This window comes from Clavispora lusitaniae, assembly GCF_014636115.1.
Source record: "Clavispora lusitaniae strain FDAARGOS_655 chromosome Unknown tig00000105_pilon, whole genome shotgun sequence".
NCBI classification, from domain to species: domain Eukaryota; kingdom Fungi; phylum Ascomycota; class Pichiomycetes; order Serinales; family Metschnikowiaceae; genus Clavispora; species Clavispora lusitaniae.
The window spans coordinates 1104779-1116309 of record NW_027093978.1 but is presented as its reverse complement, the minus strand read 5'-3'; the positions used below and the strand labels follow the sequence as shown (position 1 = coordinate 1116309).

The 11531-nt window shown below is 47.9% G+C and overlaps 6 protein-coding genes across 6 annotated transcripts; 3 read left to right on the top strand and 3 right to left on the bottom strand. All coding sequences in view use genetic code 12, as the record gives it.

Annotated features, from left to right (window-relative positions):
- Window positions 1–215: 215 nt before the first annotated feature.
- Window positions 216–1949, top strand: FOB63_003520 (uncharacterized protein; the record flags this gene model as incomplete). Its single annotated transcript, XM_002615353.2, has 1 exon — window positions 216–1949. The coding sequence occupies one exon, from the start codon at window positions 216–218 to the stop codon at window positions 1947–1949; it is 1734 nt and encodes a 577-aa protein (XP_002615399.2).
- Window positions 1950–2580: 631 nt separating this feature from the next.
- Window positions 2581–4440, top strand: FOB63_003519 (Peptide N-acetyl-beta-D-glucosaminyl asparaginase amidase A family protein; the record flags this gene model as incomplete). The annotated part of the gene is made up of 1 exon (XM_002615354.2): window positions 2581–4440. One exon carries the CDS (start codon window positions 2581–2583, stop codon window positions 4438–4440), a length of 1860 nt encoding a protein of 619 aa, XP_002615400.2.
- Window positions 4441–5012: 572 nt separating this feature from the next.
- FOB63_003518 (5'-(N(7)-methyl 5'-triphosphoguanosine)-(mRNA) diphosphatase) lies at window positions 5013–5897 on the top strand (the record flags this gene model as incomplete). Its single annotated transcript, XM_002615355.2, has 1 exon — window positions 5013–5897. The coding sequence occupies one exon, from the start codon at window positions 5013–5015 to the stop codon at window positions 5895–5897; it is 885 nt and encodes a 294-aa protein (XP_002615401.2).
- Window positions 5898–6284: 387 nt separating this feature from the next.
- On the bottom strand, window positions 6285–8543 carry DBP7 (putative ATP-dependent RNA helicase; the record flags this gene model as incomplete). Its single annotated transcript, XM_002615356.2, has 1 exon — window positions 6285–8543. One exon carries the CDS (start codon window positions 8541–8543, stop codon window positions 6285–6287), a length of 2259 nt encoding a protein of 752 aa, XP_002615402.2.
- Window positions 8544–9145: 602 nt separating this feature from the next.
- FOB63_003516 (DNA-directed RNA polymerase III subunit) lies at window positions 9146–9955 on the bottom strand (the record flags this gene model as incomplete). Its single annotated transcript, XM_002615357.2, has 1 exon — window positions 9146–9955. The coding sequence occupies one exon, from the start codon at window positions 9953–9955 to the stop codon at window positions 9146–9148; it is 810 nt and encodes a 269-aa protein (XP_002615403.2).
- A 592-nt stretch (window positions 9956–10547) lies between these two features.
- FOB63_003515 (uncharacterized protein) lies at window positions 10548–11240 on the bottom strand (the record flags this gene model as incomplete). Its single annotated transcript, XM_002615359.2, has 1 exon — window positions 10548–11240. The coding sequence occupies one exon, from the start codon at window positions 11238–11240 to the stop codon at window positions 10548–10550; it is 693 nt and encodes a 230-aa protein (XP_002615405.2).
- Between the last annotated feature and the right edge of the window lie 291 nt (window positions 11241–11531).

The window sequence follows — 11531 nt, the reverse complement described above, 5'->3', positions numbered from 1 at the left end:
GAGATCGCAAATGCATTGAATACTGATCGCAATAGTCATTGCGCTATTCATCATGAATATGAGCCCATTCAATCTGGAGCCCAAATCTGGTCGCTGCTTTCCCTTTTCTTTTCAATTCTCCTCTGTGGCCAAAATAGACTGTATCGTTATTATCATACTTGTTGTAGCTATCAGTGTACTATCATTTGTATGTAGTCTCGCACTAGTGATCAGACATGTCTTTTCTAGCCATGTCTTCCGGGCCGACATCGGGCCAAAATTCCTCTGCCGTGGCGCCCGATGTGTCGTCCGTCGACTTGGAAAAAGCCTTCCAGGACCTCCTTTTGGCGTGTCGTGCGGGCGACTCGGACACTGTGGACTCGTTGACTCTGATTCCACATTTGGACATAAACCAGGTCGATCGCTGGGACTACTCGCCGCTTATCTTGGCGCTGATCTGCGGCCACCTCAAGATTGTCGAGCTTTTGCTAGCCCGTGGCGCTGTGTGTGACAGAGACACTTTCCAGGGCGCCCGGTGTATCTATGGCGCGTTGACAGACGAAATCAGAAGCGTGCTTTTGAGCTACGACATCACCAAGGCCGTGGACGACAAGCAGCCGTTCCTTGCCCACATAGCGCAGCTAGTGTCACCGACGTTTCTGCTAGTGTCTGCTCGGGACTTGGCGCTCCGCTTCGGACCGGACGTTTTGCTTGTGAATCGCTTTGTTTTGGCCGCCCGAAGCATGTACTGGGCGGCGCAGTTGGGGCCTGTGGGCGAGTGGCACGACAAAACGGTCCTTGAGTTTCCCGAAGAAGACTTGGAGGCATTCCGGGCCGCCACAGACTACATCTACCTCCGAACAGACCGGCTCGAGTCTTTCCCGGCCGAGGTTGTCTCTTTGGCGGAGAAATGGGGCCTTGTTTTGGAACTGGCGCAGCCGCTACTTGTGTCGCAGGCCAAGGACGATATGCGGCGCTTCTTGCTTGACCATGTCCGGGCCAATGCCTACGAGCATGTGTTGGACGACTCGGATTTGGAGGACGCAGCGGACGGCGAAATAGACTACGAAGAAATCGACGCAGAAAAGCTTCTTCTGCCCGCATGTAAAACACGGCTTTTGCGCAGCTCGGCGCTTCCGGACGCTCTTTTGTCCTTTATCGATGTTGAAGCGGGCTCGGTGGTGTATTATCCCGTGCACCGGGCCATCTTGTCTCGGTCGGACTTTTACGCCCAGATGTTCAAGTCGCAGCTTTTCCAGGCGTCCGGCGCAGCTCTTCCGTCCATTGACGTTTGCGGAGAAGCGGTGGTGGACCGGGTGAATCTCGAGAACGCCCATGTTCCAGTGCTCCAGTCTTTTGTCAGCTGCACCCAGCGTCTGGTGGTGGAGGCGGTGTTGCAGTACCTTTACCATGACGAGGTGACGCACATTTCGCCCGAGGTCGGGGTCGAGCTCTTGTATGTGGCCGAAGAGCTTCACATCGAGCGGCTCAAAACCATGAGTGCAGTTGTGCTTACGTCTCTTGCCGGGAATTTTGACTACGCTGGCCTCGAAAACATATCTGCTTCAACGGGCTACTCGGCCTGTGAGTTGGTGGAGGTGGCCTGGGATACCCGCAGCGAGAGGCTCGAGCAGCATATGGCCAAGCTTCTCGCACATAACATTGAGCGCATCTGTGAGGACACGGAGATGCGGGCACAGGTGGTTTCGCTCATCCGGAAAAGTGCCCAGCGCATCTTGAGCCGTCACGACACCGACACGATCGAGTTGGTGGATGACATGCGGTATTACTTGGCGAAGAAGTATGCGGTGTACGATGAATTTGCCGGTTTGGACGGCGTGGGCCGCAGCTTGAACCCGGCCATAGGCGAGGCCGAAGACATCCGAGCGTTTTCGGCGGCGTTGGCCGACCACGACCACGACATTGCGGTGATCGACGGGCTTCTAGCAGAGTTGGGCCTTGAAGCGTGAAGAAGGATAGAGAAAGGAAGAAAAAGAAAGAAAAAGATGAGGAAATAGTCAAGCAGAAAGAGAATGAACAAGAAAGAAGAGAATGAACAAGAAGAGAATGAACGAGAAACAGAAACAGAAAGAGAAGGAACGAGAAACAGAACCAGAAAGAGAATGAACGAGAAACAGAAACAGAAAGAGAAAGAATCAGAGGAAGAGGAGGGAAGAAAGATCCAAAAGAACTGAAAGATGAACAAAAGATGAAGGTGAATCAAAAGTAAGAAGAAAAGACCCAGGAATTATATGAGCTGGACTAGAGACCCAATTAGCATGCATAGTGATCTATCACTGTAAATACTTGGCTCCCGTATCAGAGATACTTGGCTCGTATCAGAGATACTTTGTCTTCGCGCTTAATTATTTTTTTCTTCTTTCTTCTTGTCTTTCCTTATCGGTGTCCTCTAGTTCCCAATCCGGCTCGCCGACGGAAGTGCGCATTGATCCTCGGAGATCCCGTGGGCCCATCTCGGGGTTTTCCGTGCGTCGATCGCGATATCTGCGCGGCGCTAGAATTCGCAAACGGTGCACCGAGCTGCATGTATAAGATAAGCCATGAGACCCCTACTTTCAAGCGTCGACAAGAAAGAAAACCATGGCTATCAAATTGCTTGAGAAAGACATTGAGGCAGGTCCTTATGAGCCAATTCGCTTTTCGAACGAACGCAGACGCGGCTGTGCATTTGTCCGCTTCCTTCTTGGATCACTTGTGTCTTTGGCTGCACTCGTATACCTTGTGTTTTCCAGAAACACTTGTGCTTTCCATACATTTTTCCAACTTGCTCCTGTGGCTCCAATAGAGCTGTTTGAGGTTTTGCCTCCTGTCGCCTCCTCGACTTTGACTTACAACGTGTCGGACATTGTGTTTGACGATGTTCAGTTTGCCAGCTCCTTATCGGCTCCATACAACTCTCCAAGTGATTTCAACTTCACTGGCGGCTACATGACTTTGAATGTCACCGCAGCGCCTCTGGCTGAATCTGCCTTTTCGGTGCTTGAGGTTTCTGTCGATGGTGTTCCTATCTGGCGCACGGCTACTCCATTTCCTCTGGTGGACACTGAAGTGTTTTCGTCTACGTCCAAGAACATCTCGGAGTACTTGAGCTTGTTCGAAGCCAACCTGACCATTGAGATCTCTTCTATCGAAGGTGCGGGCTCTTTTGCCCTTTCGTTGGAGGTGGTGTTGTATGCGGAACCTAAATCTGCCGTTGCGCCATCAAAGGGCCTTGCAGTCAGCGACTTGTTTTCGCCTCAGGGACCAGCTTCGCATGTCTTTGCTCTTCAGGACAAGCCAGTCAAGCTTCCCGAGTCTGGTTTCGTCGCAACATTGCCTCAAGTGGCTCTGAATGTCACTGCAGCGAAAATCTCCCTTTTTGTTTCCGCTTCAGACGAAGAAGTGGAATTCTACAAAAGCGGTGTGTCTCCTGCCGGTGAGCCTTTGGCAAGTGGCCCGTTCCGCCAGTTCAACCTATTTGTTTCCGGTACATATGCTGGCACCGTGAACCCAAAGCCAACGTTGTTCCATGCTGACAAGTTGTTCGATGGCCCTAACCCTTGGACTCCTCTTGTAGACTCAGGAACATACAGCGGCTTTGCCTACGAAGTGGATCTTGTTGCGTTGTTGCCCTTGCTTTGGGAAGCAGAACAGACTTTGGAGATTATTGTTGTCTCACCTGTTCAAGCTGCTGATGCAACCCCGGTCCCTCCCCCAGCACATCCAATCTCGTCTGTAACAAACATTGCTGCTGGTTCGTGGACTGTTTCGGGTGCATTGCTCGTCTGGGAAAGCGCTTTGATCCAATCCGCATCAGGAAATGTTGTTTCTGCGGAATCACTGCAACTTGATCTGGGCACCGTAGTGTCTCCTCCAAAGATCAGTCCATGGCAGCCCCAGTTGACTAATCTGAAGGCGTCTTCCACGCTGAACTCGTCAACTATCTCCAGTTTCCATTTCGTTTTGCTGGACAACACCACCTCCAGCCTTAATGTTGTGGCTAACACCACTTCCCTTTGTTTCCTCACAAGACAAGAGATGGTGTTGTCAACACCAGTGGGCCCACCAGGCGGTGGTCTTGCAAAAGAAAAGACGTCTCTTTCCTCCTTCGCCTTGTCCACCACCAAATTCAAGTTGGATGTACAAGACCCTGCCACAAACTTGACCTTGTACTCTACTTCGACCAAGACGGCGCTTCCTCTCAGTTTCCGCTTGAAGGGTGAGAAGGATGTTGCTGGAGCAACCACTGCGTCATATACTGGCAAAATCGAGACTGATGTGAAGAAAAAGGTGAATGCAATTGCGGTGTCGTCGGTGAAAATCAAAGAAGAAGTGAGTGGAGGCGATGCGGTTGACTCTGTCGTTGAAGTCTCCTACAAGAAAGACGCGGACTACAAGAGGAAGGTTCAAAGTGTCAACGGGATCATAATCTCTGACACCGCTAAGCCAATCGTCTTTTAGTTTGGTTAGTTTCCTGTTTTTTTCCATTATTTTTTCGAGTGCTCAACAATTTTTGTTCTAGATCAGCTTGTGAACACATAGATGTACTTATTATAGGTAGAATAAATTCCCTAACATTCCAGATATGGCTTTTGCCAAGTGTACTTGACTTGGATCCAGCGTCAGCTGGAAAATAATGACTTCAGAAACAGTATACTTGTTTTGTCCGTGAATTACAGTATACTTGTCTTGTCGGTGATTTACAGTACACTTGTCTTGTCGGTGTATTACCGTAATTGTCCTTGGTGGTTTCTCTAGTAAAAACAAGAGCAATTTTACGACATCATGGCGGCTATGGTCTCCATTCCGTCCATTGTCTTCCATTTAGCTGCTCATCTACTTCTTATATTATGTTCTGCGTACATTGGACAATACTTTTTTTGTTCTAGAACAGACTAACCGATCAGTTCCATGACTAGACAGATCCCCTAACCCCTTTATTTCTGCTGCTTAAATATGCCTGTTGGTGCCGTTTCAACCCACAAAATTCTTAGCCTGAATACAAGTCCAAACTGAATCGCACCTCTGCTACCATGGAGATTCAAGAATTAATTGACAAGTTTCAAACAGCTCAGGTCCTCAAGTCGGATCTGACAACCAAGTCTGCCATTCTTCTTGGCAAAATCGATGGGGAAAATGCCATTGTCACATTGGAGAAATCGCCTTTCAACTTTGATGAAGAACCTGTTCATCTCTCTGCGACGTTGGAGTCTTTCAAGCTCATCAACCAAAACGACATTTACTACTGGTCGACAGCCAACTTGAACCAGGCCAAGGCTGCTGGAGCAAAAATCACCGTGATTTATCCTGCGACAGAGACGCACATCCGCAAATACTCGGAACAAAAGTACCATCTTATCAGGGAATCTCCCGAGGTGTATCAGCTGAAGGTCAAACCTTTCATTGAGACGCAGAGAGGCGACCGGATCCAGTGGGTCTACAACATTTTGTTCCACGGAAAAGAGGCGGAAACTGTCTTGTACCACGATAAGGATCCCGAGCATGGTTTCGTACTTCTTCCAGACATGAAATGGGACGGAGAAAACATGGCTGCTTTGTATTTGGTGGCCATCGTCAACAGAATGGACATTGCTAGTGTTCGGGATTTGAACAGTTCGCATGTGGCTTTTCTTGAAAAATTGCAATCGACCATCAAAAAGATCACTGGCGAAAAGTACGGTCTTGCCGAAGATGAGCTTCGCATATTTATCCATTATCAGCCCTCCTACTACCACTTCCACATCCATGTGGTTAACGTGGCTCATGCTGGCTTGGGTCAGGGAATCAACATTGGCAAAGCGATCTTGTTGGACGATGTGATTGAGAACATTCGCTTGGTGCCCGACTACTATCAGAAACGAACATTGCACTACGTTTTGGGCGAGAACCACGGTCTTTGGAGCTTGCTCAAACAGTGAATAGAGCTTTGTTTGGAATTATGATCCTTATTGGCGTGGCAGATGGAAGACTCCAATCGATGTCCATATCTTATAGTTGGCGCAAAGTTCACACAGAACTATAATCCTAAACACTCGTAAAAGAATGGGTGATATTAGTGGATAACGTTCCGCTTCTAGAATTGCGAGCACGAAAGTTTAAATTTATCGGTGACCAAAGGACATGTCCACTTTGCTTGTTTGTCGCTTTCTTCTTTTGTCAAAGTCTTCTCTCTACCCAAAAGTCTACGACCTTCATTTTGAATTTCCACATCTCTCGATGGTGTTACACTACTTATGCTATCTTGAGATTTCTTAGTCTATAATGTACGTAGGACCTGGAGATTAAACCTCCTAGTCTCAAATGCGCTAGTAATTAAATTCGGAAGACGATGCCTTTTCAGCCATTCTTGCCATACGCAACATCTTCTTCCGTGGATCTTCCTTCTTTTTCGCCGGAGCGTCACTCTGACCACTGGAACGGCCAAGTTTCTTTGGGGTTTCACGCAAACCAAACGCCTTGGCCAAGTGTCCCAAGTGCAACAACTTCACATTGAAGAAACTTCTCTCAGACGACAAATGCGTAGCATACGCTCTGATGTGAGACACAAATGCATGCAGCGCTCTTTCAAGAGCACCAGAATCTTCCAAAAGCCATCTTTCCACCTCCAAGTGCCATGTTGTAGCATGGATATCCCACTTGCCCTGCTTGGCCTTGGCATCGGTTTTGGTGACGGGTTCAGAGTCTTCAGCAAACGCTTCTTGAAGCACCTTCTCATAATTCGTGATCCGCAAGCTTCCCTGTTTCGGGTGGACCACACGAAGCTTTCCCTCGACATATCCTTCCTCTTCTCCTGGTAAGAGGAACAAAATGGCCTCACCTTTTTTACCAACTCTGGCGGAACGACCGATTCTGTGCAAATGATCGTCGATCGCAAAAGGAGGATCGTATTCCACGACATGCGCAATATTTGGCAAGTCCAAACCTCTGGAAGCCACATCTGTACAAAAGAGAATAAGATGTTTTCCCTCATTCTCGCCATTTTCTTCTGTAAATTGCTGGAGTGTAGACGTCCGCAACTGTTGAGACAAGGAGCCATGCAAACGGAAAATCGCAGTCTTGTCGGCGATCTGCGGAGCCGAAGATGCGCAGCTCTCGGTCTTTTGCTCCTCTTCTTTGTCGTCTCCCTTCTTTTCTTCGTCTGACTCTTTGCGTTTACGAGAAATCGGCGAGCCGCCGCGTGAAAACACTTCGAAGTGGAAATTGACAGAGTCGGAGCACGAAAAAAAAACAATCGTACGTGTGGCGCCGTCCCGCTTGTGGCTGATGTTCTTCAAAACAGCACTCAAGGTGACAAGTCTCAACTTTGGTGGAACCACCATCACCTTTTGCACAAGCTGGTCTGGGGCAGTTGCATTGGTATTTGAAGTGTCTTCACGATCGACGGAAATCATTTGCGGGTTGTTCAAGACTGTGCTTCCCAATTTTTTAACGTCCTCAGGCATGGTGGCCGAACACAAGACATTGACTCGGCGAGTAGGCAAGCCGGGCCATTTGTGCATAGTATCCATAGCTTTGGAAGTACGTGCAAGTTGATCCGTGATTTTGGAGATGGTTTCGTGGAAACCCAACTCCACAAGACGATCACCCTCGTCCAACACAAGCCATCTTACTTGGGAAACGTCCAACGATTCTGTATTTTCCAAATGGTCAGCCAAACGGCCTGGCGTTGCAACCAACACATTGACACCCTTTCTGATACGGGCCTTTTCTGATTTTTTCTTTTCTCCACCCACCACAATGCCCGGCACGATGTGGTGATGGCAGCGTAGAAGCGACTCCAAAACAGAATATATCTGCGACGCCAATTCACGTGTAGGCGTAAGAATCAAGGCGAACAACCCGCTTTTCCTGCTGATCGTTTCCGACTCGGACATCAAGCGGTGGATGATAGGAAGAACAAACGCAAGGGTTTTTCCCGAACCCGTTTGCGCCTTGACAAATAAATCTTCTTGTGTTCTCACCATTTGCGGAATGACGGCTCTTTGCACTTTTGTGGGCGCCATGTAGCGCATCGGACCCGTCAAGTGGGTCACAAGACGGTCATTGAGGCCCAAGCCCGCAAAAGTACTATCGTCTTGAAGTGGTGCATTCGAGGCAGAGTAGGACGTCAAGCTTCCGGTGGATTCTTTCAAAATCTCGCTGCCTTTATTGGAGGTGAACAAAGACGAAACATACGAGTTGTTCTTTCCTCCGTTTTCGCCTGAGGTTTCGGAAAACTTGACTTTTTTCGATGTGATGCCCATCGGCTCAGACGATGGCCTTTTGGTGGATTCTGCAGATTCTGCTGGTTTTCGGTCCTTCTTGCGGAAATCTGTTTTCGTCGATTTCTTTTGTGGATACTGTTCGGCCATCATCTGCTCTGCCTTCTCTTTCAATCTGTCTGTTCTGATGTTGTCGATTTCGATGTTGTTCACTCCAGATCCGGGTTTTCTCTCTCTTCCTTGGAGTTTGAGCTTCAAATTTCTCCGTTCTTTCCATGTGCCTCCTGTGACCTTAGCGGCCTTCTGGGGAACGGAAGGAGCATCTTCTGTGGCGAAATTGAGAATCAATCCGTCGTCTTCCATTGTGATAAAAGTAGTGATGGAGATGCGATGATGCGCCTGCAGAAACTTTAAGAGTAGATGAGGACATCAAGCCAAAAAAAAAAAACAGAAGAAAATAATTTTTGATTCAGCAGATCGATGTGTAGTTAAGGCTACTTTTATTGCTGTGGCTATATTTGGGCACTTCTGCTGTATGGGAAGTATTTTTTTGTCAGTGTCTTGTGTTTTCGATATGTGCCCTTGGTGCAAAATATAGGTAATATTGCAAACATTCGCACCACCTTATCATTAAGAGGATAGTAGCAGGGTAGCTTATTGATAATCGTTGAGTTACATTACATTTGGCTCGATATATTCACTGGAGTAGAGTAGAAAAGGCATCTAGAGTAGAAAAGGTATTTCGAGTAGAAAAGGCATCTAAAGTACCTTTAGAGTAGAAAAGGTATTTACGAATTGGCAGGTTAATAATTTCTCCATAGAGTTCCCATGTATTGAAAATCTATTGAAACTTGGACCCAACAATGCAACTCTATGTCATCATGTCGCTTCTTGTCTACATTGATGCTTGAGATCAAAGCTTCAGCTTCCTCCACCATGTATTCGTAATTGTATGTTCCTTATTCCTAGGCAAACTCGTCAAACACCGTTCTGACAGAGACAGGCGCCACTTCCGGAGACACCAAGCGCTCCTTCAAGCTCATCAACGCGCTGTCCTCGCCATTGCGCCAGCTGAGCGACTGCCACTCTTCCTCGTTGAATTTCTTAATGTGTTTCAAGCACGAGCCTATCTGGGCCGAATGTCCATCTGCACTCATCTGCCCCGCCTTCGATGCCGTCTGAAGAACCTGGACCGCCGCGTTTTGCTTCAGAGGATCCGACGACGATGACTCTTGTCTGAGTTGCGCGGTTCTGGCCGTGTCCAAGTCGTCAATGTACTTGAACAGCGGCCGGAGCTGGGCTGTGCTATCGAGCGGAAGCAAAACAATCTGCGGGCCGCCTTCCTTTTCCACCACTTTCCCCACGTAAAGGCCGCCGTCTGTGTTGGTCAAGACGCCTTGAAGCGCCAACGTCTCCACACGAGAACCCAATTCTTCCGTGCGGCTTTCGTCGTAGAACTTCAGGGTGTCCATCGGGATTTTCACCTCCACCACCTTGCTTTCGGGCTTCATGGTCGCCTTGAGCTGGTCGTGCACAAACGGTGCGTTTTTCCCTTTGCCCGTGTACTGCAAGACATGGATCGATTGGGATGCTCGGTCTGGGAGTTTTGCGTGTACAAGCGGGATGCTCTGTATGATGGGGTCTTCGTCGCCTTGCAGGGGATTGGTGAAGTCGTGGTACTCTTCAGAAGCAGGCGACTGCGACACGTCTTCTTCCTCGGCCACGAAAAGATTGTCTTTTTCCATAGTGGTAGGAAGGTGATGAGCTTTTCGCATTTAGATGCACGCTCATTATCACCAGTAGGATGGAACAACAAGAAGTCACATAGAATTAGACGGTGAAGTATTTGAACAACACGAAGTCACATAGAATTAGACGGTGAATTATTTTCCACGGCAGCAGAATGGTGTAGCAGACACAAGATTGCTATTTACATCGACCGTTTTCCTTCCCCTACGGACTGGACGCAAACATGTTTGAAGTTCATGGGCTCGAATTCTGTTACGTGTGATACGGTTTTCTCTACTCTTAGAAGTTGGCGTTTTGGAGGTTCAACCAAAGCAATTGCCAAGATCTCATTTTCAACTGACACACAACTGAAAGTCGTACGGTCTTGAACGTGGTCTTGAACGTGGTCTTGGTGTCTTAGGTAGGTCTTAATGTCCTATAGATTGGTCTCACGTGTCCTATAGGTAGGTCTTGGTGTCTAGTCTAGTGCCAGAATTGACAAAACCGCAGACCAGTGCTTACGTTTAGCTTGGAGAGACATATATTGCGAAAGTGAAACAGGGCGAAAGAAGAGTATTTTTTTATCTTTTGTCTTAAATGAAAGAAGGTCAGTAACTCTCTCCAAGAAATGCTGGAAGTCTACTCTTGGGCTTCTCTCTTTCCGATAACATCGGTGTTGCGGAAGTTGATCCACCTCCATTTAGGAGCAGCGTCAGCGTTTGCATCTCTCTTTCCAATGACATCGGTGTTTCTAAATTTGATCCATCTCCACTTGGGGGCAGCATCGGCTTCGGCATCTCTCTTGCCAATGACGTCGGTATTTCTGAACTTGATCCATTTCCATTTAGGAGAGGCATCAGCCTCTGCATCTCTTTTGCCAATGACATCTGTATTTCTAAACTTGATCCATTTCCACTTGGGACTGGCGTCTCTTTTACCAATGACGTCGGTGTTACGGAAATGGATCCATTTCCATTTAGGTTCAGCATCTCTCTTTCCAATCACATCGGTGTTGAGAAAATGAATCCAGCCCCATGCATCTGCATCGGCCTCTCTTTTGGCCACAGAACTGCCCAAATAGGTGGCATCAAAGGCTTCAGCATCTCTTTTGGTAATTCCGTAAGCTTCGGCCAAGGTAGTACCATTGACGAGTACAAAGTAGGTGGCATTTCCTTCACCCAATAACAAAGGAAGTTGGTCGTCTCCAAGAGCTTGAGAAGAGATGATGGCTTCCTCAGGGATCTGGAAGCCTGAAGAGGATTCGGGTGCCACTGGTGCAGCAGAAACAACGGCAGCAGCCAAGGAAAGAATAATAGCCAAAGAAAATTTCATTGCAAGAGATGAAAGAAGAAAAGAAAGTAATGATATCGAATGAAGAAGACAAGAGAGAATCAACCTGATTTATACTGCTACAATCTTGGATTTGGGTTGGCTGTGGTTGCAAGTTGCATCCTGTGCTTCAGAATTGGTGAGAGAGACGGCCTTTCAGAGCCCGTTTAGGCAATCTACATGCATGGGAAGTGACAAGAAAGATCCTTGGGCAGGAGTATGTCGTACTTGAAACTTTAGGGTGCAAGATGAAGAGAGTGGGCATACTTCAGAGTTTCTTTGAAGGCCCAAACG